The sequence below is a fragment of the Acanthochromis polyacanthus genome, chromosome 22 (assembly GCF_021347895.1).
Source record: "Acanthochromis polyacanthus isolate Apoly-LR-REF ecotype Palm Island chromosome 22, KAUST_Apoly_ChrSc, whole genome shotgun sequence".
Classification (NCBI taxonomy): domain Eukaryota; kingdom Metazoa; phylum Chordata; class Actinopteri; family Pomacentridae; genus Acanthochromis; species Acanthochromis polyacanthus.
Window position 1 is genome coordinate 25,841,835 of NC_067134.1, and position 21,206 is coordinate 25,863,040.

Below are 21,206 nucleotides of genomic sequence, written 5' to 3' on the forward strand. Positions count from 1 at the left end.
TCATAAATGAATGCGGCCGTAAAAATGATCAACACATTGGTGAACCGATCAGTTTGTAGCTCGCTGAGGTCAGAAGGATCAGAACCAAAATCCGCGGTGGTGCGTTTCAGGAGGGAAATATTTTCATTCAATTGTCCAACCACTGTTTCCTGGAGACGCTTTTCGGCGGGTTCTGTTGAAACACCAGAGTAAAGGTAGCTATGGCAACAACAACCGGTTCTGGTTTCAGCCTTCAGAATAAAAGTGATAAGAAACAAAGTTTTAAAAAAAATCATCTTCTTTTTTATTATTTTAAAGAGACTGCGAGGGCATCAAGTGATTTTTTTTCCTGGTACCTTATACTATTGCTCATTTTCTAAAATAGCATGAATACCTTATATTTTTATTATAGCTTTATTTTGTTTTCTGGATGGCAACAACACTTTCAAACTTAGATTATACAAAAACATGCCTAATTTTACATAGGCAATAGTTACACTTTTAATAAAAAGGATTTAGAACAACAACAGAAACAGCAACAACAAAAAACAGATATAATCCACCAGTGTTTTTTCAAGAAATAAAAAGGCTGTAGTTTTAATAGTCTAAAGTAGCAAAGTCAAACCAGTGATTGTCTAAAATAAGCGGTAGCAGAAACAAACAAAATAAATGATAAAATAGGCAAAACCAAGACGAAGAAAAATACTAAAAAGAGTTATTCTGCTATTGTATACAAAATAAGCTATTATTAAGAATAATTGTAATCAATTGATGTTGCTTTTATTGTCAAAATCAACTGTTTAACACTCTTTTTTTTAAATAGTTCATGATAATTTTTTTTTTTAAAAAGTGATTAATTCGGTTAGCCAGGGTTTCTCTCTTTCGACTCCCTTATTTTGTTGAAATTATTTAGCTTTAACCGTCTATCTATTGTGAAACTCTATGCTTTTATTTTGAAATAAGTATAGTCGTAACACCTGCTGCGTCCTGCTTGCTTGACGTAGCCTGTCAAAATGGCGTTGTTCGTAGTGGGAGGCTGGAGCTAGTTCATATTACTCAGTCGCATTTATTCAATTATTAGGCAACACACGAAACGTTTGCCGCGGACACCATGGCAACTCTGGATCAGAAATCACCCAACGTCCTCCTCCAGAGCCTCTGCTGTAGAATCACGGGGAAAAGCGAAGGTACATCACTTAGCGTTAGCATGCTCCGCGCTAGTGCAATACTGGCTATTCGGGGAATGTCACAACGAACCTCATTAAAAAAAAAACCTATTTTTGTGATTGCGTTGCCTATTGCGGAACATACATATTCCATACAAAAATTACAAACATCGTGTGAATCCTTAACGTCGACTGGTTAATTCGGCTGACAGATTTATCACCGGGAAGGTGTAATTTCATGAATTATTCAACGATTTTAACGGCGTGCGTCGGTTAACCCGATGTGGTTTCGTGGCGGAGTATTGGAGTAAAAGGTTGAAGTTCTACTTAAATACCCGCCCCTTCGTCTTTAGGACATACGCCAAACTGAAGATTGCATATTATTTGTTTCTTTACCGTTAAACAAGCCCTCTCTTATACGCCACATCAACCGATTAAGAATAAATTGACTGATTTTGGTAGCTACCACTTTAGCTGTGGGCTCCATGAACGCAGCTAAAGATGCTGCACCTCTCTGTTAACAGCTGCCACTGTTGTAGACCGTTATCTCTGGTTTTATAAAGAGGACAGCCGTTCATTTTATCCACCTATGAGCTTGCTAGCCGCTTAGCTCTCTCGCTGATCAGTGTAGTGTTTGCATGACTATTGGATCCCTAGTGCTAGCTGCAGGCCCCTGCTGACATCTCAGATAAGGATTAGCATATTGAGCTCAGGTAGATAAATATCAGTCCTGTGATCAAATGCATCAAACCTTTGCAGTTAGGCATGACTGGATTCTTCACAAAGTGTCATTCACCCAAACTGAATCCCATTAATTAGCATTATTTTCTAATATACACCTGTATCCTAGTATATAAGCTCAGAGGTGTGATATTGTGCCTGTGCAACTATTTAAAAATTAGTATTAAAATAAATGGGAGGTAGCATCTCCTGATCCCTACTGTTGGTCATTCCTACAGTCCCATGAAGTGCTGCCTATTTTCTGTGATCACTTGACATTTGTTTTTGCAGCTGAAGTCGCCCATCAGTTCCAGTATGCGGTGCGAGTCATTGGCAGTAACTATGCTCCCACAATCGAACGAGACGAGTTCCTGGTGTCGGAGAAGATCAAGAAAGAGTGTAAGTGGTATTTGGACTGATAATAAACCCCTTTGTGATCACAAATTCATAGCTGTAGGTTACAGGACTGCTGTGACAGAAGTGAGGAACTAGTTTTGTGTCTGTCTCTGTTGCACTCGGGTATTCTTTTATGTGTGCACATTAGTTTGTGAGCTGAAGCCGCTCCACAAAGACGCTGAAAATCTTTATTGCACCATCAAATCCCCGTTGACTTGTAGAGTAACCAAGGTAGCACCATTAGTGGGAAAATATTGATCCAACCTATGATGCAGACAATAAAACAAAAATAGCACAACACTTACTGTACAGAATATTTATATTATCCCATTTCCTCAGGTTGGCTGACAGGAGCTTTGTTTTTTCTTCGAGTTGCCGTTAAAGCAATGACTGGCTTTCTGCATTAATTCTTAATGTGATTAAGTCAGCCATTTAAATATGTTTACCTTGAGTCATATGAGCATATTAGCTCATTTAATCCAGTAACAAAAACACAACAGCTGCAGGAATACTATTTGTCATGCAGCTCTACTGAACCAAAAGCTCGTTTTATGTTTGCTTCAAAGCTACAGTTCCGTCGTGCCTTTTTCTTTTCAAATGTGGACGGGGATTCCTGGGGTTGCTTTAGGTTTCAGAAGTTCATAAAATATGCCGAAATAAGTCATTAAAATTATGACGCCCTCGTTGATACGAATGCTTTTCTTATTTATAGCCAACTCTGCGTTCTGGCAGAAGAAGTAATTCATTTTCTGGCTCTGTGGTTTCAGATCCCAAATGCAGGTAGAACAGGAGCATTTCCAGCTTTGAAATGTTTTTAATGAGCAGCTAACAGAGTTTGTGTGAATGCTGTTGCAGTGTTGAAGCAGAGGAGAGAAGCTGATGCTGCTCTGTTCTCCGAGCTGCACAGAAAACTTCAGACACAGGTTGGTCTTTCTTTTTGTACTCAACCGACAGTATGACGGATAAATGTTCCTGCTTGAGTCAGGATATAGCACATACGCTAGCTTCACTGGGGTCAGATTAAGGGGAAACGTTGCTCATATTAGTTTATATTTAAGGTTAGTGCATATTTCAACACATTATGGTCTCGGGATGTTGTCTTATATTTTAATTTCTGCTGTTTTCCAGGGTGTTCTGAAGCATCGCTGGTCTGTTCTCTACCTGCTGCTGAGCCTTTCTGAAGACCCCCGCAAACCGTCCAGCAGGGTGAGACACACACGACGTCTCAAAACATTTTGCCTCTGCTTTTTTTAGTTTAGTTGATTTTCTTTCCTATTATTATTCTCGCTGCCTTCAATCCCCCTCAGGTTGGAAACTATGGGGCTCTGTTCGCCCAGGCCCTCCCCAGGGACGCCCACTCCACCCCGTTCTACTGCACCCGTCCTCAGAGCCTGGCCCTGGGCTACGCCGAGAGGAGCGCCGGCCTCTCCGCCAGCGTGGGGACCAGCGGGATTTCCAGCCTTGGAGTCTACACACTGAACGGACCCACGCCGACGCCACAGTCGCTGCTGTCCGGGTGAGTAGTTTCATGTGAACTCAGGCGCTCGTTAAGACACAGTTTGCATGTAGTTTAAGTGATCTTTGTGGGTAGACTTCATTAAGGTCCAAATGCACTTGCCAAACCCGCACTAAATCAATCAGCGTCTCTCTGACAGTGTGAACAGATTTCCTTTTTACATCTTAAGCTCGTTCACCCGGGGAGAGCAGCGTTATTAATCTGATGTTCCGAAAAGCACCGCGCCAGACACAAGAAGCATCAATTAACAGCTTTCCTCTCAGCGCTGACCTCCTATAACGCTGCTTTATGGCGCATCAGAAGGCCATTTAATTCCATTTATCCTCGTTAATAATGCAGGGCTCCTTCGGTTATAAATGACCATGGAGATGCCGGGGCTCACCACGGAGTCGTGGAAGGGCAACTCCTCACTGGAAAACACGAAACGGTTGTCATGGAATTAAGTTAGAATTTACACTTTGGACAACACGCAGCACAAAATGGGAATTTTTAAAGTGTTGCTGAGAGCTGTGATGATGGAAATGTGGTTGTGTTGATCAGGGAAGCCGCTGTTAACTTGTACTGTTGGTTTTATTTCGTTTTATCACATTTTTATCGTTAAACCTGTTATATTACTACTTAGAAAAGTCAAGAAGTGCATCTTGGGCTTGACTGAAACAAACTTCTTTGTTGTTTCTTTTGTCCTAGGCGACAAAAAATGGACAGACGACACAAAAAAAATGACAAAAGCGTGAAACAAAATGATAAACAAAAAGGTGAATAAAGCAAAACACAAAATGCGAAAATAAAACTATAAACACGAGCGAGAAAAAAACGAAGCACAAAACGACAAGAAAGAGAAACAAAATGACAAAAACGTGAGACAAATGACAAGCAAGACGAAAAACAACAAAAACAAGACAAAAAATATTACAAAAATGCGACACATAATGACTAAAATGAGACGCAAAATGACAAAAAATGAGACAAATGACATGAAACAACAAAAAAGAGACAAAAATTTGACAAAAAAGTTACAAAGTAACAAAAAAATGCACAAACGCCAAATGAAAAAAAATAAAAAAGACAAAAAAAATGACAAAAGCATCAGCCATGTGATTTCCAGATGCTAATTTAAGGACAATACACTCGTCACAGCTTATTTTAAACGCATATATTAACAGTTGTTGTGTTTTCGTTTTAGTCAACCTCCTCAGTCTGCAGCCGCTCAGCCTCTGGGCTCACGGTTAGCGTGGGCGCTCCCTGTAAGCTCCTCCCCTTCCTCTGCTCTGGCTCCGCCCACCGCTCGACCGCCGCTCGGGCCTCCGGTTCCGGCCGCCAGAGTGATCCGTCCTCGACGAGACGGAGATGCAGCCGGTGAGTGACGCATAAAGAAACGAGATGAAAGAGATGAGTTGTGTTTATCGGATTTGCTATAAAGGTGCTCTTACCATTCATAATAGACATGATGAGATAAATGCATAAAATGCTGCATTCATTGTAGTGCACAGCTGAGACTCTGAGCACACCTTTTTGCTTTTATCCCCATCATAAAGCTCTTTGTACGCTGACTTTAAGCAGCTTCCTCTGTTCTCCAATGTCTCTCTTTTGGTTTGTTTTTGTCTATTTCTCTGAGAAATACTGGCTCTGATTCAGTTTTTTTCCTTCCAAACTGAGATCACAGACCGTTTCTCTGATGGATTCTCCGTGTTCTCGTCCTCTGCTGGTGCAGGTGAGGTGAGCGAGGCGGCGCTGGTGCGTGACATCCTCTACGTCTTCCAGGGAATAGATGGCAAGTTCATCAAGATGAACGCCCAGGACAACTGCTACAAAATAGACAGCAAGGTACCTGAACGGCATCGAGTGTTGGAAGGATTTTTCATATCGGGCAGAAGTAAAGTCGTCCAGAGTAGATGATATGATGATACCAAGGCTGTTTTTGATTGGACTTTAAAGGATCAATATCAAGCTTTTTGGCTCCAAGCCGCATCGACCTCCACTTTCTCTTCTCTGTTGTCCGTCCTGTCAATTTCTTTTACCTCCCCGTGTGTCGTATCATCGATAGGAGGGCCGTAGATAAAACTTGTCCCACGTTCTCTTAGTGGCACTAAACATAGACCTGTGGTCAGTCTGCTGACACTGTCCTGAAGGAGAAGGAGCCACAGAGAATGCATTAGTCAAGGAGGGAGATATTTTAGCTGCTTCTTCTTTGACCACTTAACATCTCTGTGAAGCTCCGTGGATAAAAGGTTTTGTTAAACGCATGAAAATTTAATGCTTCCTCAAATGTGAACTCTCCTCGGACTGGAAAGCCAATGTGAGGCCAGCTCTAGTAAGAACATTATTTAAATTCCAGTAATCCCTCTGATGTCACTCAGATTTTTAAAGGAGGTGCATTACAGATGAGACTTGATGGAAGTGTAGTTAAAATCTGAACCATAATGCCTCTTGTTGAATTTCAGCAACATTATGCCTCAGTTTATCGTTTCCACGTTACAACTTCCAGATCAGAGTGTCTGCAAACACGCTCAAAACATTTAGTCACAGGTATCTGGAACTGAGTGATATTCTGCGTTTTAGTTTATGATCAAAACGGCGAAAATCGGACAAAAAAATAAGGCAAAAATTACAAAAATGAGACACAAAATGACAAAAACATGAGCCAACAAAAAAAAACAGACAAAAAAAGACCAAAATATTACAAAAAATGAGACACAAAACGACAAAAGCAAGGAACAAAATGACAAAAACATGAGACAAACAACAAAAAACAGACAAAAAAAGACCAAAAAATTGCAAAAATGAGACACAAAACGACAAAAACGAGGAACAAAATGACAAAAACATGAGACAAAAATCAGACAAAAAAGACAAACATTACAAAAATGAGACGTAAAACGACAAAAACAAGGAACAAAATGACAAAAACATGAGACAAACAACAAAAATCAGACAAAAAAACCGACAAAAAGTAAGGCAAAAATTACAAAAATGAGACACAAAACGACAAACGACAAGCAAAATGACAAACAACAAAAATCAGACAATAATAGACAAAAACATTACAAAAATGAGACACTAAACGACAAAAACGAGAAGCAAAATGACAAAAAAATGAGACAAACAACAAAAATAAGACAAAAAAGACAAAAACATTACAAAAATGAGACACAAAATCGTAATGAACAATCTAGTATTTTACTTTATGATCCAAACAACTTGTCATGGTCTAGAAATTATTTTTAATTTATAGTTTTACAAATTTACAATCTGCAGTTAATGTCTTGTCTGTAATTTTTCCACTTTAAAAAGTCATCTCGAGGGGCCGGATTGGACCCCGTTCTGGAGGTTTGTTTGTCGTGTATCTGCATCCGTTTCATGTCTTTATGTGTTGCTATGTGTCCTCTCCCTCACTAGGTGGTGCTGTGCAAGTCCCTCAGAGACACCAGCAGCCGACTGGCCGAGCTGGGCTGGCTCCACAACAAAGTCAGGAAGTACACCGATGCCAGGAGCCTGGACCGGGCCTTTGGATTGGTCGGACAGGTGAGCCTGCGTCTGCCACGTGGATTAACCGTTCTACCTGGATGTATTTTCTTTGCACCTAAACCTCCGCTCATGTTGCCGCTCCGTGTCCTCGTCTCTCCTCAGAGTTTCTGTGCCTCGCTTCACCAGGAGCTGAAGGAGTACTACAGGCTGCTCTCTGTGCTCCACTCACAGGTAGTCAGGTTAAGGCTAACTGAGACCAAAAACGTTCAGAGGTCGATGTCATAAAATGATTCTGCTGCACAAAAACACGCTTCCTCTCTTGGAAGTGCCACAGCTGTGTTGAAGAAATGTAGCTGTTTTCTGACCATCATCCTCAAGAAAATGTGTGATAAGTCCCAGTTATTTCATATTAAATGAAAGAAATTTGGAAATATTTTACTTTTGCCCTTTTCACATGGGATCGGTATGACCTGGGGATCTCTGGTAATTTGTGAATTACCCCCCCCCACGTCTGTGTTTCTTGCAGTGCATTTGCTAATTTACCGACATTGCGGCCCGGACATGATGTCAGATCTGTGCACGCCGCAACATCCGCTTTTAACGTGACATGTAGTCGTCACGGCAACGGTAAACATGTCGAAGCAGCATCGTGACTTGAGAACAGTGGGCGGCGTTGTCAGGATAACGGGCCTTCAGGGTGTTTGTGTTCAGCCTGTTGAAAGATATTCCTACGCATGTCATCCGTCTCAGTATCCTCCTAAATTTCCCTCTTCCTGTTGATCCGATTGTGCCGTTTCTGCGAGTGGTCTGTTGTGTGTAGTTTTACTCCTGCATTTGCACCTAAAATGCCGTTAATAATTTCCACCTCAGCCTCCATAATTCAACCAGGACAGAGGTGGAAAAAGGTGCACAATAAAAAAGTAAACAACTAAAATGCGCCCCAATCACTGAGATGTAGATTTGCACGGGACTGGTGTCATCACAGGATGTCGGTGTTTGGCGAAACGGGGTCGGCAATTTGTGGTGGAATTTTTACTTAACAAATTATAGACATGGCGCATCTCTACGGGATTAAGATCACTGACATCCTCTGCAGTTCTTACAAATCACCACTGGTCCCGAGGTAATACTGATCCCATGTGAACAGGGCTTTGGACTGAACAAATGCGTTGTTTATTGCTGATCTGTGTGTTTGTTTATGTGTTGTAGCTGCAGGTGGAGGATGACCAGGGTGTGAACATGTGCTCAGAAAGCAGTTTGACTCTCAGGAGGCTGCTGGTCTGGATGTACGACCCCAAAGTCCGACTCAAAACGCTGGCCGCCCTCGTCGACTACTGCCAAGGTGGGCTGGGTGTGCGTGAGCGTGAGGAGGGTTAAAACTGGACGCACTGAGAGCTGCATTTGAGCATCAGGTGTGAGCGAATGTCCCTGCTCTGTGTCGTTCAGGTCGTAAGGGAGGCGAGCTGGCTTCGGCGGTCCACGCCTACGGGAAAACTGGAGACCCACAGATGAGAGCGCTGGTTCAGCACATCCTCAGCCTGGTGTCGAACCCCATCCTCAACTTCCTCTACAGGTGGATCTACGACGGGGAGCTGGAAGATACCTACCACGAGGTACACGCTGCCTTCTGATCTTTTCTGTGTGTCCGTTCCTTCAGTAGAACTCGTCTCGCACACTTCAGACGCCGGTGTGGTTTCGGCGATAATCAAAAGCTGTGATTATAATCAGCCGGGATGTAACGCGGCGCATCCAGAGCTTAATGAGCGAGCCGAACGCCGGCCTCCCCGAGGTGCTTTTACAGAAAATTTACAGCTCAGTTCTGGAGCTCTTCAGCTGCTCTGATGTTTGACCCCAATGAGAGGGAACATTACTGAGAAGTGGAGGGAGGGGAGAGCGACAGAAATGAAGAAAGAGAGGCGAGCTGGGACAGCCTCTTAAATGAGAACTGATGAGAGGAGTGTAATGGAAACCACAGTGATGGATGTGTCTCCTTTACTTCTCCGTGCCCTTCCCCTCTTTCTGTTTCCCCTCACACAAACACTGCTTCTGTTTCCCGCATTTACCATTACTTAGCGCCGGACTTTACTTTTAATAGCTGTGTTTAAGAAATTATGGCACCTTTTAGCAGCAAAACTACCCAGGAGATCACATGTACAGTCCATTTAAAGCTGTAGTTTTGGCTCTCAAAGGCCTAAATACACGTGATGCTACTGGCTGCAAAACAACACAGCATGATGTGGCCATGTTGTCATATATTTGTGTGTTAGGAGAACACGTTTTCTTCCACATTTAAAAATCTGGAACTTTATTCTTGTTAGTAAATGTGATATTTGCCCTTCTTTTGTGGCACTATTTAAAATGTAAATAAAGCAGTTAGAATATAATCATTTATCTGTATCATAATGATGTTTTCGCAAGCCATGTACAAAACTTTGCACATATTTGTCATGTTGCACCTAAAAACCGCTGCTGCTGCTCTGAGTTGTGGTTCTACCAGTGCCCTTATTACTAAGATAACCAGTCCTATGAACCAGACAGTGTAAAATATCTGCTTGTTGGTATATTAACACTGATTTTTCAAACACAAAATGTAGGCTTCTGGGACACGGCTTCATAGAGATGGCTTCAAAGTGACCCCGACAGTTGGAAATGATCAGCAGACGGCGTACACATCCTTCAGCAGTCCCATTAGAAAGCCAGCTGATGCCGCTGTGCTGCTCTCTGAAATAAAAGGAGCGTCTAAGTGAATGTGACAAAGGATGAAAACCTCTGTCAGCGAGCTGCTTGTTCGCTGTTTGACCTTTAACTTCATTCTTGTCAAAAGCTACATTAGACTCCCATTCATTCTAAGACACTGTGAGGTTCCGTTAGAGTGTATTATATCCAGAACTACAGTGAAAGTGCCTGATCAGATTGTTAAGATCCGACTAAACCGAGCTGGGGAAACCTCTGTGTGTTTGTAGTTCTTTGTAGCGTCGGATCCCAACGTGAAGACGGATCGTCTGTGGCACGACAAGTACTCCCTCAGGAAGTCGATGATCCCCTCGTTCATCACCATGGACCAGGCCCGCAAGGTGCACACGCCGTTACGGTTTTATTTTTCTGCTCGTGGACGCAGCCGAGACGGGAAACGGCTGCGAAACGACGCTAAGACGACTCGCTGTCTTGTCCCTGCAGGTTCTGCTGATCGGTAAATCCATAAACTTCCTGCATCAGGTTTGTCATGACAGGACGCCGCCGGGAAAGATCACAGCAGCGTCCAAGTCTGCAGACACTCCTAAGGATGGTAGGAGTCTCCGTTTGTCTGTCACACTGCATGTTCGTGGGGTTGTTTTCTTTGTAGCACCTCGTAATGGGACATTTGATGCTGGGTAGAAACAATATTCAGCTCACTGCATCATGCTGAAAGTCAGAAGAGCAATAGTAACAACATTACGGGCCTTTTACATAGAAATAAAATTTAGTTTTGTTTTTAGCGGCTGCTTTTTTCCACTGTTATTGAATCAGACCTACTAATGACATCACTGGCTGAAAGAGAGCCTCTTTTTTTTTTGTCCTATTGATAGTATTTTATTGACGCATGCTAGTGGACTGGCAGTGATCGATGCTCTTACCGCTCACTGGCCTTGTCCTCCTTCTTCTTTTGACTGTGGAGAGGAAAGAGGTGTACTTAGCCATATTCTATCGATTCAGACTGTCGGACTTGATCTGACCAGTTTGATCTGATGCTTTTACTGTTTGAGCTGAAGGGCTGAAGAGGATATGATCATAGCTGACCCTGAGTCCATTCACATGTTATCACTTTCTAAGAGTCAGAAACACAGTCATTTTCTTCAGTTAATGAACTAACACAGAAAAAGGCGAAAAATGTAATTTAACATTTAAAAATAAAGCATTAAATCCTTGTTTTTCTTGTTTCAAAAACATGCATAGGAGCATTTAAAACTAAATAAATGTTAGAATAAATATTTTGCGATATCTGCTTTTTATCTATTTTAAGATTTTAGTTAACCTTATAATACCCAAATATAGAAAAAATGATAGAAGAAAATAAAAATATAAATAATAATAATGATGCTATAGAAGAAAATGAGCAAAAATAAATTAAACAAAAATTATGACCCAAAATATAGAAAAAAATGACAAAAAATAAATAATAATGATAATATTTAAACCCAAATGTAGGAAAAATGAGCAAAAAATAAATTAAACAAGAAATTATGAACCAAAATATAGAAAAAAATGACAAAACAAAAAGAATAATGATAATATATAAACCCAAATGTAGGAAAAAATAGCAAAAATAAATTAAACAAAAATGATGACACAAAATATCGAAAAAAAATGACAAAAAACAAACAAAAATAAATAATAATGATAATCTATAAACCCAAATGTAGGAAAAATGAGCAAAAATAAATTAAACAAAAATTATGACCCAAAATATCAAAAAAAATGACAAAAAACAAACAAAAAATAAATAATAATGATGATATATAAACCCAAATGTAGAAAAAATGAGCAAAAAATAAATTAAACAGAAAATTATGAACTAAAATATAGAAAAAATTTACAAAAAAAAAGATATTATATAAACCCAAATGTAGGAAAAATAGCAAAAAAATAAATAAAATCAACGGGCTAGCAAAAAAATATATAAACCAAAATATAGGAAAAAAACAAAAAAATTATATATATAAATCACATATAGAAGAAATTGAGCAAAAATAACCCAAAATATATTTATATATATCTATAAAGTAGAAATAATATTTAGAAAAATAAACTGATGTTGTATTTCTGCAACAGTGGGTTTTGCAGGGTTAAATACCTTGAAAGTCGAAGTAAAATAACAAATAATTGTTTGGGAATTAGTTTTGTACTCATTTTGTGTAATAGCATTGCAGCTTTTATTTTAATTCAAATTACTCCTGTACATGCTTTAAGAACTCAGTGTAAAATCTGTATTAAATTCTTTAATATAAAGCCATTAGATGCATTAAACGCCGCATACAGTTTTCAAATAATCACAGCTGACGGCGTAATAATGCTAGCTTCGTTTGTCTCGTAGCTGCTGAGCTGCTGTCGGACCTAGAGGGAGCGTTTCAGGAGAAAATTGATGCCGCTTACTTTGACACGAGCAAATACCTGCTGGACGTTCTCAACCGCAACTACCTGCTGCTGGAGCACCTTCAGGCCATGAGGAGATACCTGCTGCTGGGCCAGGGAGACTTCATCAGACACCTCATGGACCTGCTCAAGTTAGACACGCAGACTTTACACTTTTATTGTTTTGGTGCAAGTCTGTGGTTTACTAGAAAGAACACTGAGTTAGAAGTTTGATTTTATTTTCTAATTGTTTGTTCTCAGACCTGAGCTAGCGCGTCCTGCCACCACTTTATACCAACACAACCTGACCGGTATCTTGGAGACGGCAGTCCGAGCCACTAACGCCCAGTACGACAACGCAGAGATCCTCAAGAGGCTGGACGTACGCCTGCTGGAGGTAGCTATATAATTATATACACTGCTGTTCAAATGTTTGGGGTCACTCAGGGAATTCCATGTTTTCTGTGAGAACTCCCACTTTTATCCATGTGCTAACATAACTGCACAAGGGTTTTCTAATCATCAATGAGCCGATTAGCTAACACAATGTAGCATTAGAACACAGGAGTGATGGTTGCTGGAAATGTTCCTCTGTACCCCTATGGAGATATTCCATGAAACACTTCCAGCTAGAACAGTCATTTACCACACTATGTCTAGACCATGTTTCTGATTAATTTCATGTTGTCTTCATTGAAAAAAAAATGCTTTTCTTTTAAAATATAAGGACTTTTCTGAGTGACCCCAAACTTCTGAATAATAGTGTACATATAGTGGTGGAAAGAAGTTTTCGTACACCCTTAAAATTTCACACAGTCTCAAATATTGTCATGAAATACTGGTGGAAAAATCTTTTTGTGTGTTTCAAAAGGTGTGGCTGCATTAGACAGACTCAAACAAATGATATTCATTTTGTTTTATTGTGTACAAGAACAAACCTAAATTCTACCAAAATGACAGAATACTCAAAAATTCTTATTTCTATGGAACCAATCAATTTTAAGTTGTTAGTGCCTTTTTTTTAGAATTTGTTTAGTATTATGGCTGTGATTGTACTAAAAGAAATTGAAGACCTGAGAGTGATTCCTAATGTGATATACATGCAGATGTATGGGGCGTCCACCACTGTTTGTACGTACATTTAATTTATACAACAGAATCTTGGACGTTGATAATACTGCACAGCTTTATATCATCATGATACAAAAGTTGAAAAATGTGCAGATATCTGTCCTTTACTTCCACTGACCTCCCCTGTCTGTCTGTTGTTTTGTCCAGGTGTCTCCTGGTGATACAGGTTGGGATGTTTTCAGCCTGGACTACCATGTTGATGGACCCATTGCTACGGTAACGCACACATTTTCTCATACGATTCCCAATCTGTTGTTTCTTACTGGCTCTTTCAAACAGTTCATATGCAGCTGGATGCGTGTTACGGTCCATTTAATATGTTGTGTTTTAGGTGTTTACAAGGGAGTGTATGGGCCACTACCTGCGTGTGTTTAACTTCCTGTGGAGGGCCAAGAGGATGGAGTACACACTGACTGACATCTGGAAGGGACAGATGTGTAACGCCAAACTGCTCAAAACCATGCCCGGTACGTAAACAAGCACACGGCTCAGCTACAACGAAGCTTAATTTTGCTTTCAGTTTTTAGCGTTTGTTGTTGTTTCTCCACACATTTTGCTCTTAAGGATGCTTGCTTAACGTTTAATTCCTTTAATTGGATTTAACACGGCCCTGGCGGTTTGATTTAAACCTCCAGCAGTTTGTGGATGTGAGCTCATTTTTTTTAATTGCAGTATAAAGTCCTGCACCTTTATGGAAGCAGCACAACCATGGCTAGAAGGAGAGAGAACTCAGACATGTTTTCTGTGCAGTATGACACAGTTATAATCCTGTAAATCACGGAAAATTAAAAAATGAGAGTTGGATTTCAACATTTTTCCAGTTGCCTGCATCCGACCAGTGTTTTCCTACAAACATTTCCAATCTTGTCCACCGCTCCCTCAAATAGTGCCGAGGACACACCTTTTCTGTCTGTTTTATCTGCATAATCTGTTTAATAGAAGCACTTTTTGGCAAACTTTTAATCAGACATGTAGAAATATTGTAGTTTAAAGTTCAGATTTGGTTAAATTTCCTGAGATTATTTATGGTTGAAAAGTCAGACCGCAAGTTTCTGGAATGAGTAAATTGTGTGATTTTGGTGGTAATTTTAAGGATAACGTCATTTCAAACCTGCTGCTCGTTTTTGTTTTTTCAGAGGAATAAATTGGCAAATGTCTGATATGTCAAAATTGCTGCAATCTACAGAAATGGAACAACAAAATGGGCTCCAAAAGCAGTAAAAGTGCGATTTTATTCTCATAAATAAAGCAACGTGTTCCAATAAATATCAGGCTGTTTAACACAAGTTTTAATTAAAGAGACATCTGTGTTAAATTCTGTTAAATAATATGTGGAAATGACATCAAACCCACCTCTAATATCCGTTTTGATCTGTTTTGTCATTACCAAACGTCTTATTTGTCGTTATTCGTCCTGCTGCCTGTGTTAACGTCGCCTGTCCTCGTGTGTTTTCCCCTCCAGAGCTGTCCGGCGTGCTGCACCAGTGTCACATCCTGGCCTCCGAGATGGTCCACTTCATCCACCAAATGCAGTACTACATCACCTTTGAGGTCAGGCCATTAGCAGGGCTGGTATTAGCACAGGCTGTAAAGCATCGGCTAAAACAAACAAACAAAAAACAGGAGGAGGCAATCTGCTGCGTCTGTTAAATGCAACAGAAGCTCCTTCTTAGAGGGTAGACACTCAAGCTATATGTTTTTTTTTTTTTAGGCAATTTGAGAATATTTAAGTATTTCTTTTTCTCTAAGAATTGGTAAAAACAAACGTATTGACTGTGGACAGGAAGACGCCGCTGTTATGTCTTTATGATATCTGATTTTTAATAAAAGCGCTCTGTCCTCCTCGTACACGATTCGTAAACTGTGCGTTGTGTGTAGGTGCTGGAGTGCTCCTGGGACGAGCTGTGGAACAAAGTGCAGCAGGCTCAGGACCTCGACCACATCATCGCCGCCCACGACGTCTTCCTGGACACCATCATCTCCAGATGCCTGCTCGACAACAACAGCAGGGTATCGCACTCTGGAGTCTTTGTTTTAACAGTAATTCTCCCCTGTCTTATGTGCATTTATTCCACTCTGTCGGCCATGTGTCCCTCCAGTCTCTTTTGAACCAGCTGAGGGCCATATTTGACCAGATCATCGAGTTTCAGAGCGCCCAGGACTCCCTCTACCGCTCAGCGCTGGAGGAGCTCACCCTCCGCCTGCAGTACGAGGAGAAAAAGCAGCAGAGAGAGGAGGAGGTAGGAGAGGATTTCGAGGCTGAATACAGAGGATAAATGAGTGGCAGGAGCTTGTCTGAATTCACGTACGTCTTCTGATTCAGGGCCAGTGGGGAGTGACGGCCGAGCAGGAAGCAGAGGAGAAGAGGAGGGTTCAGGAGTTTCAGGAAACCGTACCAAAGATGCGCTCCCAGCTCCGCATCCTCACCCACTTCTACCAGGTACACCCCAAGCAAACCCACCTGGAACAGATGTCAGGTATTTACCTCGTCCATGTGTCTGTCTGACCCGTGCTCCTCCTCCTCCTCCTCCTCTCAGAGCATCGTCCAGCAGTTCCTGGTGCTGCTGATGACCAGTTCAGATGAGAGTCTGCGCTTCCTCAGCTTCAGACTGGACTTCAACGAGCACTACAGGTTTGGATCACACAGCTCACATCCGACACACTCGATCCCAATAAAAACATTCCCTGTATGTCTTTAGAAATCTAGTAAATAATGATTATGCTTTTCTCTTAAAGGGGAACTTCGGTTTTTTTCAACCTGGGGTCTGTTTTCATTTCATTTCATACATGTGAGTGATGGAGAAATGAATTTTCAACATAGCTCCAGTATTTAGCCAGGCAGGCAGCTTAGCAGCTCAGCTAGCAGCTCAGCTAGCAAAAAGTATGGGGCAACTGGCCCCCCCGCATCAAAGTCCGCCCTAACGTGCTTTTTTCCCCACACTGACCGGCTCGGATAGTCTCAATGAGTGTCCCATAACATACTAGAGATGAGAAGTGAACGAAAACCTCCACATTACCTGCCGATCGCTCTTTGTTGTGGTCTGTATCCAAATCTCAGGACGCTAGAACGCAAATCTCGTTCCGAAATTGCGCGAGAGCTCGTGCCAAAACCGGTGTTTTGTTGTGGTCTGTATCCAAATCCTGAGATTTGGATACAGACCACAACAAAGAGCGATCGGCAGGTAATGTGGAGGTTTTCGTTCACTTCTCATCTCTAGTATGTTATGGGACACTCTTTGAGACTATCCGAGCCGGTCAGTGTGGGGAAAAAAGCACGTTAGGGCGGACTTTGACGTGGGGGAGCAAGTTGCCCCATACTTTTTGCTAGCCGAGCTGCTAGCTGAGCTGCCTGCCTGGCTAAATACTGGAGCTATGTTGAAAATTCATTTCTCCATCACTCACATGTATGAAATGACATGAAAACAGACCCCAGGTTGAAAAAAACCAAAGTTCCCCTTTAAAGCTGACATAATCTAAAACGGACTTATTGCTTTCAGAGTCACTAAACATGTGAAAAACAGCAGCTATTTTACCCCAGAATGCATGGAAATTAGTGATCTTAACAATCAAATAATGTTTAAATACGGTAAATCTTTGTTGCTGACCAGATCCAGTGGCTGTCTTCAGTCACTTTGAATCCTCCCATGATGTGATTTGTTTGATATCCAGTAATCAAACTGAATTTTACTGGTGATGCACAGAATACCAGTGTTTTCCATCTCCTTTCCAGTTACAGATATGTGCACATATTTTTCCACCAGCAGGTCTCTCCTTTAGTGGAATCAGCATTTTGTTTTGCTTTCAGATATCGTGATGATCCACTTTCAGGTGCAGACATGATATAAATGTGCACACTGACTTGACAAAATAAGCAAACTCTAGTATTTTAGCGTAGATTATCTGCCTGTGGGGCTTCATTTTGAGCCAGTGTTGGTGTTTCATTTTAATGCTGATGCCAACAGTGATGCTAAAATCCACACACATCGCTTAATTTTTACCGGTGTGAGCAGAACAATTTCACTTGGAGTCTGATATTTGTTTCTAACTTCAGCAACTGCATTCGTTTTGAAGCAAAGAGCCAGCTGAGACTGAAGCACCATAATGATGATAAACATTGCAGCGTGGTTTAAACTACACTCCAGGACCTTTTTTAATTGTCTAATTTCATTGTTGTCTTTCATTCTTGCTTGACCTTTAACTCTCTGATCTCTCTCACACACTGGGGGGTTTGAAAATGATGATGTCCTTTAAAAAATTATCCAAATTGCACCATTTCCATGAGGCAGAAACTGCGAAAAGCACAAGAAACTTTCCACTAGTGTTAACTATTCATCTGCAAATGTAAACGTGAAATTGTGATATTTTTTTATCAGAATCTCTGTATCTCACACCTGCCTTATAATTTGCAAAAATCACTTGGTAGTTCCAATGAGATTCTGTAATAATCAAAAACTTCTGCACTGTTCTGTACAGCCTGAAAAGTGCAGTGAAGCCATGACTCTGTTTGCACAAAGTGTGGAAGTACAGCGTCTTCAGTTAAATTTTATACGGCAAAGAAGGCATTTTAAGTGCTCTCTACATCTATCCGTGCTTGTACTGTTTCCTCAGAGTTTCAGGACCTTATATTGCTGTGAAAAATGACTTCACAGTGAGGGAAAAACATGACAGGAGCGAAAATCCCCCCAAAACAAGTCTAGTGTAGCTTCGGTTAATGAACTGCTCTCACTAGGAAGTTGCTGACATGCTGTAAGTGTCAATGAGAGACTCTTTAGTGGAGAAACCGCTGACACATCTTTGTTAAACACCATGCTGTAATTGACTCTTCAGGGCCCGAGAGCCGAGACTTCGAGCCTCACTGGGCGCCACCCGGGGACGACGAATGTCAAATATCTGACACGACGGCGACGTTACTGACAAACGACATTTCTCGCATCGGAGCGCTGGGGGGTGTGACATCACAGAGACTGATAGCAGACTTTTAAGCGTCGGGATGATGTCATGCCTTGGAGGAACGATCGCGGCATCGCAGGCGGCGACGGTCGCCAAGAGATGACATCACAGGGAAGCCGGCTGAGGAATAAACTTTCGGACGCCCCGATTGGACGGCTTCGGCAAGGTTCCTGCAAAGTGCGAGCGAGTTTTGGAGGTGAGAAACGCTGCCGTCAGACTGAGCTCCCCGACTCACACAGGGCCACCGTACATGGCATGCCTTATTAAAACGAGAAGAAAGAAAAGCAAAGCCTCTTTTTCTCGGCGTGGTTGCCAAAATCCAGTCCCAATGTATGTACATAGAGTTTATGCAAAAATGTATGTATGTATGTGTATCTTTCCACATCGACACCTGTGGCTTTTTTTCCATCTTCTCACTAGGGTTCGACCGATATATGGGTTTGATATCGATGTTTTTTCAATTTTGTACCTGTAGCAGTTATTAAAAATCCATTTTGGTGCAATTCTTCGAGAGAGAGCTGCCACTGCTGGAGGTTTGTTCTCGAAATTTGGACACACAAGGCTAACGTTTACCGCTTTATCGGTCTAACCCTAGTCCCTCTGCACTCTCCGACTTAAAATCCAGGGTTTTTTTAGGTCAGCTTGATCACAATCATACAGGAGATGTGGAGTTAAACAGCACACACACAGAAAGACCATACAGACACAAACTTTACTCTTTAATCAGATTCATGAGACGACTCCCTAACGGAGAATCAGCTGATGTAAAGAATGTCATTAAGGGTTAGTTTTAGGGCTGCAACTAACGACACGTTGACCAACGTCTGAGCACGATACGTCATCAAAAGCGGAAGTGAGCGCGCAATGCAACAGAAATCTCCGTCCGACTGGAGCGCGGAACACGGACGGACATCCACGATCTATCGTAAGAGTGGATGTCAGTGTTTTTCTATACAGCAATCGGCGCTGCATCATGCATACATAATACATGCACGATACAGCGCCGATGTCCGTCCGTGTTCCACGCTCCGGTCGGATGGTGATTTCTGTTGCATTGGGTGCACATTTCTGCTTTTGATGACGTATCGTGCTCAGACGATTAGTCGACGCGTCGTTAGTTGCAGCCCTAGTTAGTTTATATTTAAGCATTTCTTCCCTTCATTTCCCTGCTTAGCTTCATGTCTGTATGAGATCGTGTTCAGGAATACAATCCTCACAACCACAACAACCTCACTTCTTCTCGCTCCATAAACACACAGAAACTATAAAAAAAGTGTAAATATTTCCACGTTTAAATGATTATTTGTTCTAAATGTTAACTCGAGCGGTTTATTTTCTGATAAAAGGAGTCTATTCTGACATTATAAAGAAGAAAACAAGTTTATTTAAGTGAGGTTTGAAGATGGTGTTCAAGGTGAGTTTATTCAGAACTGTAGCATCGTTTCAGGACGGAAATAGAACCTTTAATAGTTTTACTCATTTCTGTTCTGCTCTGGATCGCTAGAACTTACAGATTTGTTCTTGTTGGTGTATTTAGCTCCTAGAATTCCACAGCACAAGCCTCACATACTTTCAAATCAGAATATAAATGAGCGAATTAACATTTTTGAATCCATTTATGACCCAAACCTGCGCAGTGAGGTCTGCTTTGCTTCAGACGTCGCATGTTGGATTTCCCTTTTGTAGTTTTCTTTCAAAAAAACTGAGATGTTCATTGAGGTTAGAAACCAAGTTGTTTGTATTTTAATCATCAAATTATACAATCAGCCGTGAATGTTGTGCATAATCTGGTCTCCAATTGAGGATCAGATGTTTTAAAGACTAAAAAAAAAAAAGCCAGATTTACCCCAAGTACAACCTTGTGCGCCTCCTCTTCCCTCAAATTCCCATTCAACTAAACACAACAACACAAAAATGAGACTACAAGTAGTTTTGTTGGCTTTTTTTCATTTAAAAAGTTCTCCAGCAGTGCTGTTCAGATGTTTGTCTGGTTTCCTCCTGCACATTACCAAGCTGCAGTACATTTCAGGTTTGTAGAGTATTCCTCCTCAGCAGCATCCCACGGTGACTTCAGGAACAGGTATCCTCCAACATCAGCCCTGGATTCTCCGTGCACTTCCATAAATGCGTGTGTGGTGATGCTCCGGATTTAATTTTTTATCGTCGGCGAAACAAATCGGTGCTGCGTACGGTCCGTAGACCGCTTTACTGCTTTCTGACAATGACTTCCTTCATGTGTGTGTAAAGAAACGAGTGAAATCCAACCGGCCCTGGGTCTGCACCTGTGCTCCGTCTGTTTCTCTGTACTCTACATTGTATAGCACATAATGTATAGAAAATAGGGATGCAAACCATCCCGCTTCCTCTTTAATAAAATGTTTTTGTTTTTAATGAAGGCTCTTTGACTTTTTACTCCAGCAGCTGCATAGATCTGCCTCTGGGTTGCTTGAACTTACTGCCACCTCCTGGCTGCGACTTCAACACAATAATTGATGATGTGAAGCTTTCCAGAACAATCTCGCATCGCTTCTCTCCTGGCTATGCTTGCACTAGGAATTTGAAACGAAGAGCCACTGTGGCTCACTCATAAGAATAACAATGGGCCACAAAAAGCTACAAATTTCTGTCAGTGATAGCGGAAAAAATGGAGTCATTTTCCTGCATTCTGGTGCATTTTGAGGTAAAAAAAAAAAAAAAAAGCTCAATTAAACAGTTCTATTTTAACTATTTTATTTCTACTTGTATGTATGTATGTTGTTGTTTTCATCGTTTTT

At 41.3% G+C, this 21,206-nt stretch overlaps 1 protein-coding gene across 2 annotated transcripts; it reads left to right on the forward strand.

The window, feature by feature from the left end:
• The first annotated feature begins 960 nt into the window (after nucleotides 1-960).
• On the forward strand, nucleotides 961-20,823 carry tubgcp3 (tubulin, gamma complex associated protein 3). 2 transcript variants are annotated; one of them, XM_022204914.2, is made up of 23 exons: nucleotides 961-1,166; nucleotides 2,157-2,264; nucleotides 3,117-3,184; nucleotides 3,390-3,467; nucleotides 3,569-3,777; nucleotides 4,961-5,133; nucleotides 5,489-5,601; nucleotides 7,174-7,299; nucleotides 7,405-7,473; nucleotides 8,452-8,584; nucleotides 8,689-8,855; nucleotides 10,206-10,316; nucleotides 10,420-10,528; nucleotides 12,314-12,503; nucleotides 12,613-12,748; nucleotides 13,630-13,698; nucleotides 13,814-13,949; nucleotides 14,945-15,033; nucleotides 15,361-15,492; nucleotides 15,582-15,722; nucleotides 15,806-15,922; nucleotides 16,020-16,129; nucleotides 18,306-20,823. In XM_022204914.2, the coding sequence occupies exons 1-23, from the start codon at nucleotides 1,091-1,093 to the stop codon at nucleotides 18,394-18,396; spliced, it is 2,751 nt and encodes a 916-aa protein (XP_022060606.2). In that variant the 5' UTR covers nucleotides 961-1,090; the 3' UTR covers nucleotides 18,397-20,823. The 2 variants fall into 2 exon arrangements, with proteins under 2 accessions (XP_022060606.2, XP_022060604.1); XM_022204912.2 differs by having other exon boundaries at nucleotides 16,020-16,114; nucleotides 18,310-20,823.
• The last annotated feature ends 383 nt before the right edge of the window (nucleotides 20,824-21,206 follow it).

Bases quoted from the DNA above. Each gene is read 5' to 3' on its own strand.
- tubgcp3 (XM_022204914.2), top strand. From the start codon at position 1,091: ATGGCAACTCTGGATCAGAAATCACCCAACGTCCTCCTCCAGAGCCTC. The intron at 10,317-10,419 runs GTGCACACGCCG...TTGTCCCTGCAG, and splicing joins CCATGGACCAGGCCCGCAAG to GTTCTGCTGATCGGTAAATC. The intron at 13,699-13,813 runs GTAACGCACACA...GTTGTGTTTTAG, and splicing joins TTGATGGACCCATTGCTACG to GTGTTTACAAGGGAGTGTAT.